This window comes from Hippoglossus hippoglossus, chromosome 12, assembly GCF_009819705.1.
Source record: "Hippoglossus hippoglossus isolate fHipHip1 chromosome 12, fHipHip1.pri, whole genome shotgun sequence".
Taxonomy (NCBI): Eukaryota; Metazoa; Chordata; class Actinopteri; order Pleuronectiformes; family Pleuronectidae; genus Hippoglossus; species Hippoglossus hippoglossus.
In genome coordinates, this window is record NC_047162.1 from 971913 (window position 1) to 993360 (window position 21448).

At 40.5% G+C, this 21448-nt stretch overlaps 2 protein-coding genes across 3 annotated transcripts in view; both read right to left on the reverse strand.

Moving 5' to 3' along the window:
• Window positions 1-779: 779 nt before the first annotated feature.
• Window positions 780-12590, reverse strand: LOC117771897 (very long-chain acyl-CoA synthetase). 2 transcript variants are annotated; one of them, XM_034602782.1, is made up of 11 exons: window positions 12475-12590; window positions 11535-12074; window positions 9311-9514; window positions 8411-8569; window positions 7318-7442; window positions 6449-6643; window positions 5916-6006; window positions 5594-5792; window positions 3466-3563; window positions 1123-1253; window positions 780-1039 (listed from the first exon to the last, which is right to left on the reverse strand). In XM_034602782.1, the coding sequence occupies exons 2-11, from the start codon at window positions 12013-12015 to the stop codon at window positions 863-865; spliced, it is 1860 nt and encodes a 619-aa protein (XP_034458673.1). In that variant the 5' UTR covers window positions 12016-12074; window positions 12475-12590; the 3' UTR covers window positions 780-862. The 2 variants fall into 2 exon arrangements, with proteins under 2 accessions (XP_034458673.1, XP_034458672.1); XM_034602781.1 differs by lacking the exon at window positions 12475-12590 and having other exon boundaries at window positions 11535-12089.
• A 5929-nt stretch (window positions 12591-18519) lies between these two features.
• The window catches only part of megf10 (multiple EGF-like-domains 10), a 45655-nt gene continuing 42726 nt past the window's right edge, over window positions 18520-21448 (reverse strand). The window contains exons 24-25 of the mRNA XM_034602730.1: window positions 21191-21400; window positions 18520-20210 (exon numbers count right to left, since the gene is read on the reverse strand). Of these exons, the coding sequence (XP_034458621.1) occupies window positions 20050-20210; window positions 21191-21400 (371 nt within the window). The 3' untranslated portion in view covers window positions 18520-20049. The remainder of the gene's footprint in view (window positions 20211-21190; window positions 21401-21448) is intronic.

The window sequence follows — 21448 nt, forward strand, 5'->3', positions numbered from 1 at the left end:
GCTCATGATAAATTCAGCAAAGCACCATCAGTACAACAACAGTCATACTTTCTACTGTTTCTCTGAGGTTCTCATTTGAACCTAAATACTGTTTTCACTCACCTAATTATCCCAATCACGATGATTTTGCCTGTAAATCTTTCTGTTTTAGCACCGTACACCACATCAATGAAACTCAACCAGGACAGCGCATGATCACTTACTACTACTACTACTATTACACACACACACACAAATTCTTAATTTTGTAAGCATTTCAACATGCACATTTTGTAAGTGAATATAGGTATAGGTAACTGACAACAGCATTTCGGTTTTAAAAAGAGAAAGTAAAGTATAGTATGGCATGTCTGTTGTTTTACTGACTGAATTATTACTGTGGAAATGTAGATATGACACTACATTTATCAAGACAGAGAAACTTTGAAAACAATTCAAATAGAGAGACAACGCAGGGAGGCACACTTACAAAATAACAGAAATAGAAATAGAAAATGCTCCAAATATACGAAAGGCCTGCTTCTCTTTGTGTCGAGTTCAACAAGGCTGTAGCCAATATATAAAAATGCAATTAATAATAAAAGTATTTTCCCTTGAAATACTGAACAATTCCATCTGTTAAGGCTACTGTGGCTGATGATTCAATAATGATTAGTAAATATTTGAAAACTCTGAAAGATAATTTCAAATCGTTGGATGATTTGCTTCCCCAATTGGTCCTCATATATTATTTGCAATTGCAAAATACTGGAAAGGACTCAGTGTGGCACCCATCATTTATACGGGTTCAAAGCAGAGACCAATGGAAATGTGGCCATGACACAGGTGATCAGTACTCTTAAAGTAAATTGTCTTAAAATGTTTAAAAAACTTTCTTTCCTGACACAATATCGTGATGCGTGGATGCAGTCAGGAGAATATAATCCTTCTGAGAGACATCTAAGAAATACACAGGGTCCTCGGTGATGTCAGGGTTAAAGCCGTCCTGGACCAGCTTTGTCTTCTGCTGTTTGAACGTCTCGGTCACATCCAGAGAGGTCTGAAAACACAGGCAGGGAAACAAATGAAGAAAATAACTTTACACCTAATATAGTTAAGGCAATGAATACCTGTATGACTTACCTGTATTCTGAGAAACCATGGCCAGGCATATGCAGGAAGTGATCTGACTAAACAGTGGTAGAGTTCTGCTCCATTTAATTTGTGTTCATGTTTCAGGACAACAGCCGCCATACCTGCACGACCTTCGTATCCTGCAGACACAGATTGAGAAAATGCATTAAGTCACACTGAATAAATCAGAGGAAACCAACTGCAGTGCCTCCATGGCCTTACTTTATTTAGTCTGTGATATAATACAGCCGAGGCCCTGAAGTGCAACATGTCAAGGAATTGAAAAGTGGAAGGACCTGCTCCTCTGGAAGTTTTCTTTTGAGGTAGTCTTCAGTGTTGCTCAAAAACAATATTGGCTGTGCTCCATGTGGCTGTGGCAGAGCGTCATTTAGCCGGGTTACATAGTGTTCAGTCAGCAAATGAGACTGTAGTTATGATGTGTAATTTCTATTGGCTGATATTCAAACATCAAGAGTATCAACCATGAATCACATTTTATTTGTACAGCCCATAGCCCACAAATCCCAATTTGTCTCATAGGGCTTTAACAAGGTGTGGCATCCTCTGCCCTTAACCCTCAACAAGAGGAACCCTTTTCCAGTAGGTGGAGATAAACACTTCTAACAGCTTGTATGTGCTTGCAAAGATGCAACAGACAATTTTTTTTCCATTTAGCAGTAATAAGCTGTGTGAAAAATATTGTTTGTTGGTCTATATTTCATTATCAGTGAAATAAAAAATGTAACTTATCACACAGAGCTGTCGGTTCAGGTTAATAGAAGGTGGAATGTGCCATTCAGTGTGACGTACTCAAATGGAGTAGAACCAACCCAGCCACCAGCACTGTGCTGAGATATAAAGTGCATCCTTTGTTTAATGCAGGGCTGCTTTTGGTCTGATGGTCCCTTTACACTGATTCTCTTTGTTTGAGGCTAATACGAGGGTTCATTCTTCTAAATTAGACAAATACTGGGTGTATCTTCCAAAGGGACAATTTGTTTAGTAAAAAAAAAATCCTATTTGTGTTACCACTTTGCTTACTTGAGCAGCAGCACATTCCTGTAGTCACATGAGCTCCTCTCCAGTGGAATCATCTCCCAGTTTCAGTTCGGGAGGCAGACACATTCTCAATGTTAAAGTTTGAGGTTTTTTACCCTGTTAAAAGGGTTTTTAGTAGTTTTTCGTTACTCTTGTTGAGGGTTAAGGGCAGAGGATGTCGCACCTTGTTAAGTCCCATGAGACAAACAATGATTTGTGAATATGGGCTATACAAATCAAATTTGATTGATTGATTGATTGACTGATTAAGAGTAGGCTTTAAACCTGTCTTGGACCTGCTCTTAGTTAGGCTGCTATAGGCCTAGATTGTCGGGGGACACATGACCCATGGAACTTCCCTTTCCTCCTCATCGCGTTCATGTCTCATCAATACATGTGACTGACTTGACTTCTTCCTTGGAGTCCTGGTGCTTTATTGTTTGCAGATTCAGGATGGCTGCTGCGGCCACATCATGGATTTTGATGTGGATTATGATCGTAATGGTATCGTGATGGTGGATCGTGATCATGGATGGTGATCGTGGTGGCAGCTGATCGTAGATTATGATTAGAACTGATTGCTTAGATGTACTATATAACCTCTTCACATATTCTTCCATTACTGACAACACCTCTATCATTACGGCTTCCTTCATCTCCTTTTCTCACGTAAAAATACTTCAAACATTGATACACCTCTCAGACACTGTCTCATGAATGTTTTAAATATTGTTATTTTGTGGTCCTGGGAGAGGAATCCCCCCCCCCATGTGGCCCTCTCTATAGGGTTTTTTGGTAGTTTTTCCCGACTCGCTGAGGGTTAAGGACAGAGGATGTCAAACCCTCTATGAGCCATATGAGCCCCTATAAGCCCTATGAGACAAACTGTGATTTGTGAATATGGGATATACAAATTAAATGTGATTGATTGATATGAAGAAACTGGTTTTGTTGATTGAATTAAAAATTTTAAAAAATGTAAACACCTGGAGTCCTGTCCGGTGTACCAAACAATGTCCTGAACAGACTCCAGTTTGTGCAGATCTCTGCCGCCAGGGTTCTCACCCGCACTTAGCTCTGGCAGCACATAACCCCAACCCTTGCATCAAGTACAAACTCTTCCTTCTCATTATTATTATTATTATTATTATTATTATTATTATTATTATTATTTTTATTATCTTTAAAATTCGGTTTTGTTTTTGTGGCTCCTCAAATAACATCTCCTGCTTTTCAATTCGATACCAAATGAACAAAATCAAAAACCAACTTTGGCAGTAATATAAATTATAGAGTAACACAGATTCCACAGACCTGGTACAGTGACTCCATACACATTGGCCTCCTTGATAAAATCAACAAGACCTAAAACTTCTGCCACCTCGGTGGTGGACACGTTCTCTCCTTTCCACCTGTAGGACACAAGATTAGATGTAGCTAAACAATAACTTCAGAGTAAAAGTTGTGCTCATGTCAAGAGACTGACAGTCATCTTTTAGTTCCTCTGCCAGTGGGTCAGCCTGAGGCCTCACTGTGCTCCATGCTGTGCTCATTGTGTCATAGTGGTTAAGGGGCGGTGCAACGGGAAACACAATTCTAATGGGAGTGAGACGCTACAGCACTAACCCGGATTTATACTTCTGTGTAGAATCACCATAGTCTGTGATGCTCTCTAATTACAACACTAAATGCTCACTTTGTTTCACACATAGCAGAAGAAAATGACTTTGTGACGAGATAAACCAAATGTAAACCATGGATCTAATTTATGATGTGGAGAAACATATTGATGATACATGTTATTGCAGGAAGCTCCCTCACATCATATTCCCTTCATAAAACATGATTTGGAGAATCTGACAGGACCTCCAAATACTGTTTCTAGAGGATCGACATTCATCAGTCCTCTCTGCTGCTGTAATTCACTGTCTGCAGGTATCCCTGTTAAAGGAATAGTTCACCGATAATTTGAATTCACTCATTACTGTATCTATTCACCACTATGCCGACGGAGGGGTGGGTGAAGTGTTTGAGTCCACAAAACAGTTTCTGATGTAAAATGTGTTTCAGCAAAATCCAATACAATTTAAATAAAAGGGAGCCCTTCTTCAGATGGAAAAAAACAACAGAAAAAAACCCATAACATGCCTCCATACTGCACGTGTGGTGTCATCCAAGTGTCGGGAAGCCCCAACATTCATAATCAACTAGAAATGGCATTTTTGTGAACAATGAACTGAATGAATCAGTTTACATATGATGAACGTGAATGTGAGTGACGTTCATTCTCACACTACTGACTTTCCTCTCTGGTCACAGCTGCTCAGTGATCAGCGCCGCTGCGTCCTGATCAGAGCAGAAGCTGCAGTTGGTTTGTACCGAGCTGGAGTTTCTGTGTCCTCCTCCACTCTGCTCTCACTTGAACTAATAAACACTCCTCACTAGTTATCAGGACCTGATCAGCACATGAAGTCACTTAGTGTTTGTTTGATTCAATCCAGAGTTTATGAAGCTGCATTTAAACATCATGAAAAATGACTCGTCTACATTTTGTGCTCAGTACAACACGAGACGTGACGCTCACAGCCGGGACTCAGTGTTAAAGTGAGCGGAGCGACACGCAGACATGATCCGACACCATCGATTAATAACTAAACACATCGTAAGTTTGTCACCTAAATCATCCCTATAGCAAATTGAACAAATGAACGTGAACTAGTTCAAAATTAAAAAAAAATGAACTATGAATGTGAACTAGATCATTTTCATCTGCATGAACTGAACTTTGAACTAGTTCTTTTGCTGTGCCAGTGTGAACTGCACCGGAAAACCACACACACTCTCACCCAAGGGCACGCACAGGATCGCTACGTCCGCTGGCATCTCTACTTCCGGTAGGGGACTCTCAGGCTTAAAACATAGTGTAAATGAAGCCATTTCGAGTCAAATATGAATGTCTGGGCTTCCGGACACTTAGATGATACCTCACGAGCAGTATGGAGGCATGTTGTGTTTTTTTCTGTTGTTTTATTACGTCTGAAGAAGGGGTCACTTTGGCTGCAACACTGTTTACTCCTGAGATAAAAACACGTTTTTTTCAGGGGTAAACAGTGTAGCTGAATAAAAGCTTTGTTGTGTGCGTCTTATAGGTGTATGTCGGCCCTTTTTCATCCTGAGATATTTGTATTCTTTATATTTTTTCAGTTTTGCATCATCAACACACCCACTTGCTCATGGATCTCCTGTTGTGTTCTCACATGGGCTCATTTAGACATTCTCCGGAGTTTTTACTCAGGGGCTGGCTGGCAGAGTAATGGTATTCAATATGACCCCAACAAAACATTGTGTATCATCATTTTTGACAAACTAAAACAAAGTAAAATACAAATACTTGAGCAAGGTTGCATTGGCACAGTTTTGATCATACACACTGTCATGGTACCTGAAGGTGTCTCCGATGCGGTCATGGAAGTACAGAAAGTCCCTGTGATCGTGGAGCAGTAGGTCTCCAGTGTTGAAATAGACGTCGCCAGCTTTAAACACATTCCTGAGCAGCTTCTTCTCTGATTGGACCTTGTTTCCAGCATAGCCCAGAAACTGGCTCATAGCTGTTAGAGGGGCTACCAGGATCCCTGCCTCTCCTGTGCACAGAAAGACAACGCACATTTAGAGGACACATCAGCTCTTCTTCTGTACATACAGATATGTCCGACAGACTAAATCACTGTCATGTAAAAAGCATGCTTGGCATGCTAATAATTTACCTTTTTGTGCTCGTATGCATATTCCAGAGTCTGCTCTGACTGGCTCGTATGATTGGGGATCATATCGAAGGAGCTCAAATGGCATAGAAAGCTGGAAAAGAAAAAAACACAACATATCATATATTGTTGAGTGATGTTTACCATCATATCAATGTTGACTTTATACGTACATTTCATATTTCCTCTTTTTACATTTATTTCATGTACTTCTTAATGAGATAAAAAGTATTTCAGTGGAGATTGTGTGGTATGGCAGTGGCTTATAACCACCTTTATAGCTTTCTAAAGCCTTTTAGAATATTTCAGCTAAACGTTTTATTTTACAACCTACAACTTTGCTGTTTTGGTTCAGCCATAGTGTTCTTATTAACCTGGTTTCCAGGCTCCAGATCCTACATTTCCCATAATGCAAGCAATAGCATCTATTTATCTAGTATTTCACTTAACTATGAATATATTGTACCGTAAAAACACTAATCTGTGTCAAAACTGTGTGAGTGTGACAAAGTCCAAGAGGACTTTTTATTCCTGACCTTGTTGAAATAGCTTGCCCTCCCAATCGGTCCGACCTCATCTGTGTAGTTGAGGAATCCGATGCTGGCCTCAGTCAGGCCGTAACCCTCTCTGATCTTTATTCTTTTAAAGCGCTTGGTAAACTTCTTCCAAACATCTGATCTGAGACCACTTCCCGCTGCCAGCCGGACCCTGTGTGCGCTCTCCTCTGGAATCTAGAGGGAAAAGCAGCATTTAACTTAACAAAAGTACAGTCCTACATTTTGGGAAAGATGTCAATGCACTTATTAGTGCAAATGACAAGAAATATGCTCAAAAGGGTTTTGGGGCACTGAACATATTTTTGGCAGAAGTAGGGAGATTCTCAAAGCTTCATAACCTTACATCACCCATCACAAATACTCATGGTCATTTGAGGATGATTCCAGACCTTGATTCTGGTCATCACCATCAGGACAGAATTTCCAGACATGAGGACGACTTACATTTCTGCCTTTAACAATTAAATGTACTGGTTTTCACCTGCTCACTGGAAAAATGTAAGAATCTCTTTCCAGAGCACACTATGTGAAGTTACTTTTTTTTCTTTTCTCTGACTCACTTCTCACTGTCTGTACTAAATCCTATCACTCACTGACTCGGGATAGGATACTCGTCTGTGAATTTCCTGGGCCACAGTGCTGAAAAAAAATCTAGAAAATCTACGCCGGATAAAATAGAAAGGCTCTGTCAAAATGTGACAATTCTCAATGAATTATTGGGTGTAGGTTTGGGTCCAGATAAGATTGTCCACCTATTAGTGACCTCTAGGGGCCTATACTGCACCTTTAAACTTGAAATCCAATCGTATAGTTTACCAAGAAGAATGACCTATGTTTTAAAGACTCACCACAGGCTGATTGACCAGGTATCGACAGAGCTCTCCAATGTACTGCACCACAGTCACATTGTGTTTCACACAGTCCTTCCAAAACTGACTGGCAGAAAACTTTTTTTTTAACACACAAGTTGCACCTTAGATCCAAGAGAGAAAATATTGTGAAGATGGAAAGGCAAGCAGTCAGCAATGTAAGACAATATGCAAATAGAAACTCAGATATTTCTCTTTTTCTACATTTCTAACAATGTCAACGTAACATTTACAAATATAGCTGAAGCGAGAAATTTCCCTTTCTTTGTTTCAGGCTTTTCTCCTGCAATGTGAGGAAGTGAGAATTCCTCATGGACCTATAAAACAGAAATCCTTCTTCATGTTGTTTTCCTTCAGCATTTGTTAGAGAAGTCACTTGATAGTGTAACTGTGATAGTGTTTATTATTGACGGCATTCGCTGCAGTTAAAACAGGGACCCAACATATATTTCTTCTTGTTTATTATACATCCTTGTTCATTTAGGTGTGTTAATCAAACATGTCTTTCTATTAAATATATCTCTAATTTGTGATACTTCCCAGTGTTCAGTTTGGTTTATGTGGGACACGGGTTCGAGAGGGTCGTCCTCTAACCTGAAGGTCAGTGGCTCACGCCCACTCCACCACTCTACATGCCAAAGTGCCCTTGAGCAAGATACTGAACCCCAAATTATCCCTGAGAGCTGTGCAGTCCATGTATAAATGTGTGTATGAATGGGTGAATAGCAAAAAACTGTACCATTAAGCGCTTTGAATGGTCATCAAGACTAGAAAGGCGATATATAAATACAGAACAATTGCCATTCCATGTGCACCATTAGTGTTTTCAGAGTGTAGCCTTGGCCTAGCATAAATACTGGAAGCAGAGGGAAATCACTATACTGGAATGCTGCTCTAGAAAAGTGCTAAATGTGTGTAAAAAATTAAGTTCACAAAGCATAATTCAATTTTCATATCAAGGCTTTCAGTCTGAAGGTGAAACACAGAGCAGTGTCCCTGGTGGGAGCTGGGGGGTAAACAGCCCAAAGACGGAGTTTAAAATCTACAATGACTGAAGTATGGCTGTTCTTACCAAGGTTTATGCATCCTCCAACTCCCAACAGGGAAGCAGACATGTGGTAAAGAGGAAGAGTGATGTAGATGATGTCCTCAGATGTGGCTCCACACACTGCGAAGAAGGCCATACTCACTATGGCTTTCAGGTGTCCTACGCGGGCTGCCTTAGAGAGACCTGGAACAGATTGGCACCGGAAATGGTTCACAAGCTGTATGTTTTGTACAGTCTCACCAATTTGTAGTTTGTCACATTTTGTAATACATGTAACAAATTCAAAACACATGGCCTCTGAGTTGAAAATACTGACTATTAGTTGAGTTGAATTATTTCTCTAGCTTACAGGAGCATGAATGTACAAAATGTTATGCCAAACCATTCCATAGTTGCTGGCCCACCGAGTTTGGTTACTGGTGGTTTGTGCAGATGCAGCAGCCTGTCTTTTATGGATCCACACTGTGCTACTGCCAAGAACTGCTAAGTCTTTGTTTGCATTACAAAGTTGTTACAGAACAACAATCTGGACATGGCCATTAAGCTGGTAACTCACTGTCTGGTGAGACTTATGTTGGTAGGACTGTGTATTTATATCAGAAAAATAGACTGTTCTCAGCTTTAAAATTATGAGACCAACATCGGACATCTGGATCTCACAGGTTGCAGAGATTGCAGATATTATAAATAAATTAAAAATACCTTTTATAACAAAAAATGTCAGAGTTACAATTAGTGCTGAAAACACAATTTCAACTCAATGTCCATTGTGTGCTTTTCTGTTTTTGATCCTATCACCCGATCTTATTCATCTGCCACTTCATCTCAAAGTACTCAACTAGAGTTGTTAGGCTGTAATTTCTGCACATTGTGAGGTGGCTGGCCACCTATAGGTAATATTATAACACAAAGCTCACACAGTACCTGTAGTGCCCGAAGTAAAAATGAAGAGGAAGTTTGACATGATGTCAACTTTAGGAAGTTCACTTAAGGTTTCTCCAGACATGTGTTCCACCTTATCCAATAAACTGTTGATATCCTCGGAGGGTGATGTGTGATCTACCACCCACACAGCCATGTTGTCTTTCTTCAAATCAGGTAGCACCTCCTCCACCAAATGCACCAAATCTGGACAAACAGACAAATTGGGTTATCTGAGCGCAGCTTCATCACACAGAACCACAGACAGTAAACACACATGTACAGAGAGCTGATTCCACTCAATGGTCATTTTAGATGTTGTATCAGACTAAATACACTCGTCCACAGTGTTCCACTTACTTTGTCCTCCTTACTCAAAGATGTGATGATACAGTATGTCAAACCAGGACACGGACACGAGGTAAAAAGTAGCAGTGAAATGATAAATGAATAATCGAGACTGAAACTCACAATATTATTACTGACATACAGGAACTTCGGGAATTGTTAAACCTTAACCCACTGCCACAGCTGCAGGTGCAACCTACTGAGCTGTCATGACCTTACTAATGTAACAAAACTTATTTCACAATAAAAGCTATCACACATGTATATCATGACACGATCTATTTCATTCTATTCAAAGTCAGGGCCAGCTGTATTTTTATCAGTATTACACACTTTGCTTTGTTCAAGACAGATAACAACCCTGAGACTGCAGACCCAACGTTCAAGTCAGCAGCGCGGGAAACTATATCCCCCCAACACAACACAGCACAAAAACAAAAACTGAGACTCACAAATCTACAGAATCTCTTTAACAAATCGTGGATTTGGAGAATTGTTACACCCCTTGTCAATATAAATCACATCCCTCACATTCAGGGACTGCACACCAGTCTCATACGTACTTTCAGTGTGACTATTGAGGGGAGAAGTCATGGCATTGTACTTTGCTCTGTACATGTCAACTGTCAGTTATCAGTTTACCTTTAACTTCACCACATCCATACTATCGGACAGCTATACTATCTTTAAAAAGATGATGGTTGGTTCAGTTTAACTACCCAATAGTATATTAAGTGATAATCCAGTAATATAACACTAAACACTCTCAAGTACTTTTACTAATTTGAATTCATATTTTGAGCTTTTACTCAAATATCTCACATTTAATTCAGCAGTATTATGTCATCTACTACTCCATATTTCATATCCCATGTTCCGCATACATACTGCAATGTGAATACTCTTTCGGATTTTCTCCTGTCTACATTTTAAAATGTGACCATTTTTTTATGTTTGGTTATTTTTCTTAATTACACTTGCTCTCTATACAATTTATGGGGATGTAACTATGGCCCCATTCAGCTCTGGTATAAAGATGCGTCTTGAGTTATCCAATCACTAATGGTCAGCTCTAGGTACTGGTGTAAATGGATGCACCTAAGATCATATGAAGAGGTGGTCTGTGACGCATGGGAATGTGTCCTTGTCCTTCATTATGAACCTGAAACATTGTAATAATTCTGCGATTCACATGCATTGATTTATTTGTGGCCACCGCCATCATATCGGTCAAGATGTGTTCTAATGCCAGGTGTGAACAGTGCCTCAAAAAGTCGTGGCACACTATTTGTCTGTGATGAACTCTTTTTTTTAATCTCTTCAGATATGCACTGAACTCCGCAGTTTCTCCACACAGTTCATTTGCCACTTCCTGCCTGTGCCTGCTGCTCCACCTCTCGTCTGAATAATGTGGAGGATTTTTTTGCTGTTGTAAACACATCTGTGCAGGGAACCTCCCGCTGCATTGAGCACGTGAGAAAGGCAAACTGCAGGAAAACTCCAGAGTCAATTCTCTGACTGAAAACAGCTTTAGTGAGCTACTTGAAAATGGAATGCAACAAAATTGCCAATTGGTCAAAAGCATAAAAAAAAAGAAAAAATAAGAAAAAGAAAAAAAGTTTTACGAGAATTAATTACTGTTAACAAAGACAATAAATGACGTGTTATGAATCAACGTGTATTCAAATACATTTGTGCATTTGTACTCTCAGAATCGGTGTGCTGTTTAACTTCTGGGAGCCCTGACACTCGGGCGGAAAGGGGCCCCTGAAAGGTTTTGTACGGCTCTGCACGGCCATCTGTTTGTGGTACGACTTTAAACACCTTGCGTGAGAGAGACACGTTTTGAGGAAGCGTGAGAGAGAAACGTGCACTATACCTGCCCCGACAACGAGCGTCTTCGCCCCGCAGCTTTGTAGGCAGTGGAGCAGAGACCTGGCTTTAATGTTGACGTTGAGAAAAGCGACTTCACAGCCCAGTTTGCATAATCCCAACCACACGCACACGAAGTCCGGTTCGTTGCACATCAACTGAGCCACAATGTCTCCTTTCTTCACACCGATCTCCGTCCGCAGCGCGTTGGCGAAGCGGTTACTCCTGGTGTCCACGTCCTGGTATGTGAGGGTCCGCTCCTCGAAGATAATGAAGGGTTTGTTCGGCTTCCTTCTCGCCTGGTAGAGGAAGCAGTCGAGGTACGTGATGATCCCCTGCTGCATGCGAGCCTGCGACGTCTTTCTGTAGCTGCGAAGTTTCAAGTAGGACATCAAATCCACCCAGAAGAAGGGATAGGTCAGCCTCTGGTAGACCAGTAGAGCCAGCAGCGCTGCCAGGAGGCTGCTCAGCACCACGCTCACCATCATGATCCCACTTCCACACTGGTCCGCTGCTGTACTGCTACTGGGCTCCGGGAAACCTGCAGCTGATAGCTCACACACGCACACACACACACACACACACACACACATTTGCTCTGAACAATTTGTCTCCCTATAGTTGTGGGGACACTCATTGACATAATGCTTAGCCCCTAACCTTTAACCATCATAAGTAAATGCCTAACCCGGATTCTAACCCTAACCCTGAAAGTCTATACCCTCAAACAACACTTTGAATTTGCGAGGACCAGCCACAATGTCCTCACAATGATGGTATTCAACCAGAATTAGACAGACAAGCACACACACACACACACAGAACTTTTGAGCCATCTGCACTCAAAGTAACTTGCTCTACCTAATCTCCCTAGAAGATTGAGCCCGGTGGACGTCTCCTGGGGAGACACTGGTTACCCACCCAGTAACCTTTTATTCACTCTTTACCTAAATTCCACAACAGCTGAACAACAAGCGTGAACAGAGCTCACACTCAGAGCTCATATTCCAGTGTTTACGCAATACACTTCCTTTTGATCTGAGAAGCTTCTGGAAGGCAACCGCTGCAGCAAAACTACCTGGAGCAGTGTTACTGTCCGAATCTGCCAGCGACAGACCAGGACCAGGCAGGCGTGGCACGTCTGAGGCAGCCACTGACAGATGAGGACTTGCACACACTCTCACACTGGAGCCCCTGAGGGGACCTTGGGGACATGTTTGGCTTTTAGTTTTCTTTTTGGGATCATTTTGGCTGTGTTAATGCATATGGCATGACACCAAAGATGTGTATTTTTTTGTGGAATTTGATATTGTTTTCACTGCGTAAAGAAAATACAACATTCCGGCACCTTCAAGGCAAAAACGGTCCAATTGAAACCCTTTGGAAGTGCTTTTCGTGATACCTCTACCATGAGAACATAAAAGCATGCATTCCATGTATGTATCCTTTCATTCTGAGGCCCTGGCTTCAAATTTATATTTCATACTAATTAACATCATATTGACCCATTTTCCCATATTTGGCATAAAGGTAAAATACTATATCCTGGTCCCCTTTAGTGGCACTATTTCTGTATAATGGGACCTATAGACCTAATGTTTTCTACTGAAATGATGTGTGTGTGTTGATATGAACTTCAGAGAGTGGGGGAAAAAATTGTGTGTGTGTGTGTGATGCTCATATGCACGTGAGGGCCTACACATGCATTTTATATAATAAACCACACCTCAAGTCTTTGAGTATATTTCTGTTTATGATTAACAGTGTGCTGAGCTTAAAGGTGTGTGTGTGTGTGTGTGTTTGAGGGGGGTGTCTATGTGCATGTGGGTTTGTGTGTGCATGTGTGTATGTGTGTGTGTGTTTGTGTGCAGTTATGACAGGATCCAGAGGTAGACAAATCAGAGAAATAATATTGTTTTATGTTATAATTCCTCACTCCCTCTCCCTCCCTCTCTGTCTCTCTCACACACTTGCACACATCATCACAGCTCCCACCACTGACACACACAAACATGACGTGCACGTCTACATGTGCTCTCAATACAATATAACAAATGAAACCTCAATTTTGCTGGGAATTTCTGTGTATGAGTTACAGCTAAGCTTTCAGTGTGTGTGTGTGTGTGTGTGTGTGTGTGTGTGTGTGTGTGTGTGTGTGTGTGTGTTTGTTTGTTTTTGTGGCTAGTCATTGACATAACCAAGGCTGTGATAACCTCAAAAATAGAATATACATATATTTCCCCCTAGTATTTGTCATATGGAAAATAATGATTCTTTTGTTTGTTTTGTATAAAAAACTGATATAGAAATCTCATTATCATGTAGTATATGGGGAAAAAAATTGTGGTATTATGTACCAAAACTGATATGTGTTGAAATAATGAAAATTAAGGAATATTTGGTATTTATGCGCAGGACTGATGTTGTTTAATACTATTAGCTAAATAATAAAAGTGATACAAATATTAATATATATAATGTTTTATAGCAGTTTTAGGGAGTGACCATTTTTGTCCACGAAGGTGCCAAGAGGGTAGTGTTTTTTAAATGTGACACTACACCAAAAATAATAATGCATAGAAGTCGATGTTGTTGCTAATCAGTGACATATGCCAGGCTGTGTAGATGTTTTTGTAAACAAAGGTGCTGAAAGGAAGTTTTCTAATGCAGCCGTAAGGGTTCAATCTGAAATGTATTCATAATGGCTTGTTTTTGCTTTGATTAGTTGATTCTGTAAAACAATATGTGCAGCAAAATTAAATGAGTGATAAGGCTGGTTTAACATGTAGTTATTGGTGGTTAAAATACTCACGTAAATGAATATCCAAATAACAAACCATTTGTTTTTTAGAAATGAGTTGTTCATCCTGGCTGGTAATCACAACTGTCTCGTTTCTGTATGTTTTTGAGAACAGAATAGAATGTCCTTATTTCATAGCTCATTGCATAGCTATGCAACAAAACTTAGGTCATCTGTGTAGTGCACACACGCACAAATACATGTAAATATCAAAGATAAAAATGGACATATAGATACAGTGATTGCACATAATTAGCATAGTCAGTTATAAACAAAAGTTGAACATGATTAGTTTATTTATGGCACTTAAACCAGGATATCATGACACAGTCCCAACTTACTGGACATCTCAGTTCTGTTCAGTCCTTTGATGGCATTTGAATCAAAACTGTTGGACTCAATGGACATATAGCGCCTGCCAGACGGCATCAGAGTGAATAGACTGTAGCTACATTATGTTAGTGGCCCAATGTACGCGTATGGATCTGTATATGTCCTGCAGTGATGGTGGTTGTTCTGTGCTGATTCGATCACTATTTGCAGAGCTTTCATGTGATCTGTTTGTTGTGCCCCTTTGTCCATCCTGAACGAGGGAGCCCTCACTTGCAGCCCTCTCTAAAGGGTGGTGTATTTGTTTGCCAGTTTTCATCAACACATTTAAAAGCTTGCGACCATAGATGCGGCCGGTTGCTCTAAATTTGTCGTGATCCGGTCGCAGTCCTAATACTGCAGTCGACTGTTTGAATACCGATTTGTACAATGGAACTAGCAACAATAAGACTGGTTGAAGCTGGCGACAGTTTCAATTCAATGTTTAAAGCTTGCTAGCTTGCTAAGCAACACAAATGTCACTTCAGTTGTCTTGGTGTACTCTTGGCAGACTCCACCCCTGTAGTCAGACTCATCACTGTTGTGTATCAGTCCCAACACGGTTGTGTCATCTGCAAACTTAATGATGGCTGCTTTGGGATGGGGTGCAGTCACATGTATACAGTGAGGAGAGGACTCTCTGGGTTCTAGTGCTGCTTGTCAGGGATGTGACTCCAGCCTCATGGTCTGTGGATGGTTTGTGGAGTCTTATCCATCAGCATGTGTGCTGGTTGACTCAGTTTGAGCAGTTGCTGTAAGTTGGTTGGCATTCAAGAGGGATTTGTTTTCCTTCCTTTAGATGCATACTGCTTACACCGGATACAAAATACACATGTGGATAGGGTAGGGTCAGGGTATCGTGTTTAAGGGCTCACAGATTCCATAAGAAGGTGAAGTATTTCATGATATTATCATTTTATTCCAGGGCATTCGCACAAACAGCTCTATAATGAATAAAATACAAAAAAACAACAAAGCATAATAGATAGAATCTCATGATAGTGGTCAAATCATTGTAACCCTATGTGGAAATGTGCAGTGGAAGCTTGCGTGGAAATGATCTTTCAAAGGGAGGAATAAAGGTTCAAAGAGCTTAGAAACAGATGATGCTTGAGAAAAACTCAAACATTCCTTTCAGAGCAAACATCTTTCGTGGTTTTTCAAATCCACAGTATTCTGGCAGAAGAGAAAGGGAAGAGATTACAAAATAAATCCAGAATCTATAGATTACACATATTCTTTACATAAACACATAAACCAAATGCCACATTTGTTCATGTTTTCAATTTTGCAGACATAAGACACTGGGTGATATCAACATTTTTACATCAGAACTTATCAAATTATGTACATTATTTTACAAGCATTTAGAAGAGACTCCGAATAGCTTTAGACTGCTATTTTAGGCCATTCAGAATACAAGAAAGATAAAAAGACAAAAACTATCAAACTAAAATTGAGATGTGACATTTTACTGAACAATTCTAGGTGAAATATGACAATGTTTATTACAGTACAATACAATAATGTAAATGGTTATAATTATCCTTCCAAAAAGCAAAAGTCCAGCTTCAGCTTGCATGTCACATGCTGAGCCCTTTAAACTGATAAACTTAAGATCAGCAACTGTGTCATTGACTCGATGTTAATGTGCAGATGACTGAGTTAAACTGGTGATTTGAGTATGTTAACTGAGGTGGAATTAATGTGATGACTCAGCATGTATATCGTGTTGGGCTCTTCAGTATAAATATATTGAGTGGTGGAAATGCTCCACACAGGAGGTCATGAATCCTGGTGGTGGACTGAGTGCCTGTTTCGAGTGCCAGCTCCCAGTAAGTTTGGTTAAACTACTACATGCTCCTGATACTAATTAGGGTTTGTCAAGTTTTGTCAATCGTCATTGGTCAAGCAACAAACACAATAACCACAATGTTACCTCTGCATCCAGCAGGACAACCAATACTTTACAGAAAAAAAGAGACAAACCAGTGCAGAATGTTCACTGGACAAAGTAACACTGTTGAAACTGAATGTAATGTAATATAGTATAACATGTAACATAGTCAAATCTGTGCTTTTGTTTCCACAATTTGCAGATCTGAATATGGGCACTGCTCAGAAATGTGATCTGTTTGTTGTGCCCCTTTGTCCATCCTGAACGAGGGAGCCCTCACTTGCAGCCCTCTCTAAAGGGTGGTGTATTTGTTTGCCAGTTTTCATCAACACATTTAAAAGCTTGCGACCATAGATGCGGCCGGTTGCTCTAAATTTGTCGTGATCCGGTCGCAGTCCTAATACTGCAGTCGACTGTTTGAATACCGATTTGTACAATGGAACTAGCAACAATAAGACTGGTTGAAGCTGGCGACAGTTTCAATTCAATGTTTAAAGCTTGCTAGCTTGCTAAGCAACACAAATGTCACTTCAGTTGTCTTGGTGCACGTGCATGTGTTTGATGCTGTTGGCTGTAAAAGGGTAAATGGTCAGTCAATTGATTAACATTCAGACTGTTGGCAGACTCCACCCCTGTAGTCAGACTCATCACCGTTGTGTATCAGTCCCAACACGGTTGTGTCATCTGCAAACTTAATGATGGCTGCTTTGGGATGGGGTGTGATGAATCTACATGCAAGGTACAGGCACTTCGATGGGTTCTAGCAGTGCTGTCAGTGAATGGTAAAGCACATGTGTCTTTACCATCATTTTTACAATTGTGTGGAGCTGAACAACCAAACAGAAGAACAGTGTAGAACACAAACCTGTGCAGACACAAACATGTCCAGGGCCTCGTGGGTATTTGGTGAAAGGAAGCCATTTAAAATAAGTCAATTTTTTTAAATTTTGCCATATCTGAAATGTCCTAGTTTGTTAAGTACGGTGCATTTACAGTATAAGGAAGAGGGTTTTTATGTTCCTTACAAAAGCTATGGAGCGAGTCTCACTTTGACCTATTTGATGGTGTAGGCTCTATCTGAAACATGCTGGTTTGTAAAAGGTTTCGTAAGGTTGTTGTTTAGTCAAGCCCCAGATTAAGGTTCCTTCTGAACAACATAGGCTGACCTACGCACTGGTTGGTTTATATCTAATATTGGTCATTTTCACCATGCTACATGTTCTGTATGCTTTTACACAGTTAAAATAATGGATCAGATAACACTCCATTTGCACGCAACACAAAGTTATTCATTATATCAACACAATTAACAAACACCTAATTGACATTATGTTGTAATCAGAAAAAAATATGAATGTGTAAGGAAATTGAGCTAAGCATTTGGACATTTTTTTCAGAGAAACACACGAACCACATCATTTTAGTCTCACAACCTGTAGCTTAAATTCTGCCAGGACAACTTTATACAAATATCTATTTGAAGTGTTTATTTTCCAAAAATCGACGGTCAACAAACAAGAAAGAAAAGAAAAAGTGAGGAAACTTATAAAAAGGGCTTTCTGTCGTACGGCTCTCAATATAACAGGCTTATACGACGGCACGCACGGGACAAAAGTGTGTTTGCTCAGATTAACATTTTCTGTTCAAAAATATAAAGCATGTGCTCGCGAGAGTCCCAGTGCGATCTCAGAAAAGTCCCACTGCGCGCTCACTGATGTGGCACAAACCTACTGCTCTATTATACTCAAGGTAACACTTGTGTACAGGGTAGTTTTGAATCCTTGTTCTGACGTGAAGGAAAGGTATCTTTGGCTGTGGCTCCAAAATCAGGGGGTCAAAAATGTGCCAAACCTGTCCTGTCACAAAATTCAAATTCGAAAATTTAGAGTGACCACCTCAAAATGTAACTGCTACTTCAACTTCCGTTTCCTTAAATATAAATATCAATATTGCAAGGGCTCTGTTCTTGCTTATAGTTTACCACTGTGGACGTGCAGATGGTCACACACTAATCATTATTTTGGTATATTTTTGTGTAACCTCTGAGTTTACAAAGGTTGGCAGTTTGGATTGCAATACACTTCTTAGATTGCTGAAATCTCACAGTCTAGGTGCCTTAGGAAGGAAGGTCGGCTACTGTCACATGAACCGCACCTTGCTTGTTGTAGTGCAAGAGTCTCTTCAACCAATGTGGCTGTATGGGCTCTACTTATTACAGAGGCAGGGTTTAGCTGTAGCTTTTTGACAGGCAGATGGAGGTGGCAGGAGGTTGCTGATGCAAAGTACTGTTTTATAGAAGAACATGCTGGTCAGAGGAGCAACTGTGAATGGCAACAGAGATCACAGAATGGGGATCACGACCACTGAGCTGTATGACGGATATTTATGAATTATGATTTTAGTTTCTTACATGGCTCCTACATGTTCAATATGATGTTTTGATAAACTGAACAGGAAATAATGGAAATGACCGAAAAACTAAAATGGGCTCAGTACCACTTGGATTAAGCAGATTTGCAGAGCTTTGAAATACACTTATAAAAACGTTAAATGGCACTTGCAACTTTGGTTAAGTTAAATACTATTTCAACACTGACTGACTACAACTGATGTCATTACTATGTGCAAACATCAACACTGTCAGCAGCTTGATTCTGGTACCCTTCATCACTCCAACTTCAAGAGTAATCTATTATTTGATGCAACTGCTAATATTCAACCACATTAGCCATTTTTTTAATACGGTAACTACAAAAATAGAGATAGAAAGCAAAATAGAGATCTTGGTATTGAATGTTATACACAAACATAATAAAGGAATATTCTCTTGAAATGAAGTGCTCTGAACATTTGACAGCCTCTGAAACCCCTTCTGCCTAGGAATAACACAATCCAACAATCACACCCTCTTTTTGGCAGCAATTAGCCAGGTGTATGGAGGTATGAGAGGATGGCAGACCACTTTTTGTCTGTGCAACCAAGTTCAACATCTCAAACGCTTTGCCACAAGCTGAATGTGTGTTTTTTAAAATCCCCGTTAGTACAATTTGTTGCATTGAGGAGACATGCAAACGACACGGTTGTTGGAGAAAGATTGGGGAGGCAGTCAGAAGGAGGCTGCAGGCTTTACCTGCAAGGTAAAGGTCTGACAGAACATCATCCAAACTGTTTTGTTCAAAGCATTCTTCAATCAAACCTTACCTCCCAGACTTATGGAATGACCTACGAAGACTTTGTTGCAGTTTAAATATTGTTATAAAAATACAGCAGCTGTGCCTCCAACACTTTATACCCACTTTGAAGTCATGAAACATACTGACATTGAGAATGTCAAAGTATAACAGCTAGAAACAAGTAAAATGATGATGTGGGTATAAAGTGTGTGTTTGTGGAACATCCAGTGCTGGAGCTGTTGACTGGAGGTGAGACCTGAACTCTGCGCCGGGTCCCTAAGCCTCATTCACTGTCCAGCTCCTTGACCTCGGATGATGGACTCTCTCTGGCCGGCAGGAGGTCGTAGTGAGAGAGGATGTGGCTGTTTTTTGGCAGATCGTATGGATCCTGACCAAACTGTGTGTGGCCGTCTCCAGTGGGCGGGATGGTGCTCACAGTCGGCTCTGGAATTAAAGTGAGTTGTGTTGGGGTGAGTAAACTTAAAGGAACAGTCCAACATTTTGGAAAATGTGATCACACTCATTCATCTGTGTAAATCTAGTTAAGAGATGGGTCCAGGATATGTTAAGTCTGGCTTAGCACGGGGACTGCAAGCAGGGGGATCTACCAGTTCTGACAAAATGAAGCCTCCAGAAGTTGCTTTATTAAATTAGTTTCACCACCACCAAAAACAGGGAAAACTACACTGGCATGTTATCAGTTTGTTTTAACATGTTTGTAAAGAGCAGTAAACAGAGGGAAAGTTAGTATTTGTTGTCATGTATGTGTCTACCTGTCGACATCCAACATTCACTCTCTTTTAGGTCAGTTGTTGGAAACTCGGTGGAGGAGATTTGAATTTGTGAGCTAAAAGAAGTTCATATAGGTTGCTGATAATTCTACGTGAATTCATCACTACACATCAACCCCTTTTTTTGCATTACACTAAGTAACTTGAGATGATGTAAGTGATTCTAGTCCAATATACTTTTTTGTCAAATCCAGCAAGTTACAGATAATTTATATCTAAGTTATTTCCAGAGGGCAGCATATCAACATTCAACAGTATTGTAAAATTGTGATAGAAGTGATAATCCATAATGGTAAATTGTCTGTATTTATATAGCTCTTTTCTAGTCTTGATGACCACTCAAAGCGCTTTACAGTTACAGTTTTACATTCACCCATTCACACACACATTCATACAGTGCATCTATGTGCAGCACTTTCTCCATGAGAAGGGGCAATTTGGTTCAGTATCTTGCCCAACTTCGGCATGCAGAATGGGGAAGACTGGGATCGAACCGCCGACCTTCTGGTTAGAGAGCCACAGCCTCACCCCTAACTGGATATAGTACTGCATTATGCAGTTATTGCATGTGAAACAGTACTCGGCCGAGCACTCTCAACGACAACAACACATACGTAAACTAAAGCACCTCACCAACTTCATAGACATTCCGGTTATTGTTGGGGCTGCTGTTGCTGATCTCTGCGTATGGTGAATCCCGTCTGGCTGGTGACTTCATTTCCACATAGCCGCACTCAGTGTTTCTGGTCGTAAGTAGGGGGGGGTCCTTTATTGTGGCATATGGATTTTCAGAGCTGTTTAGGGAACAGGAACTGGCATGATAGGGTGTGCCCTTCACCAGGTCTAGATGAGGTGAACAGAGGAGCCAGAGAGAATTTAATACCAGCATCA

Coding starts and splice junctions, on each gene's coding strand:
- LOC117771897 (XM_034602782.1), bottom strand. CDS start 12,015: ATGATGGTGAGCGTGGTGCTGAGCAGCCTCCTGGCAGCGCTGCTGGCT. Junction 3,564..5,593: donor CGCATCGGAGACACCTTCAG/GTACCATGACAG, acceptor TGTGTCCTACAG/GTGGAAAGGAGAGAACGTGT. Junction 1,040..1,122: donor CATGGTTTCTCAGAATACAG/GTAAGTCATACA, acceptor CTGTGTTTTCAG/ACCTCTCTGGATGTGACCGA.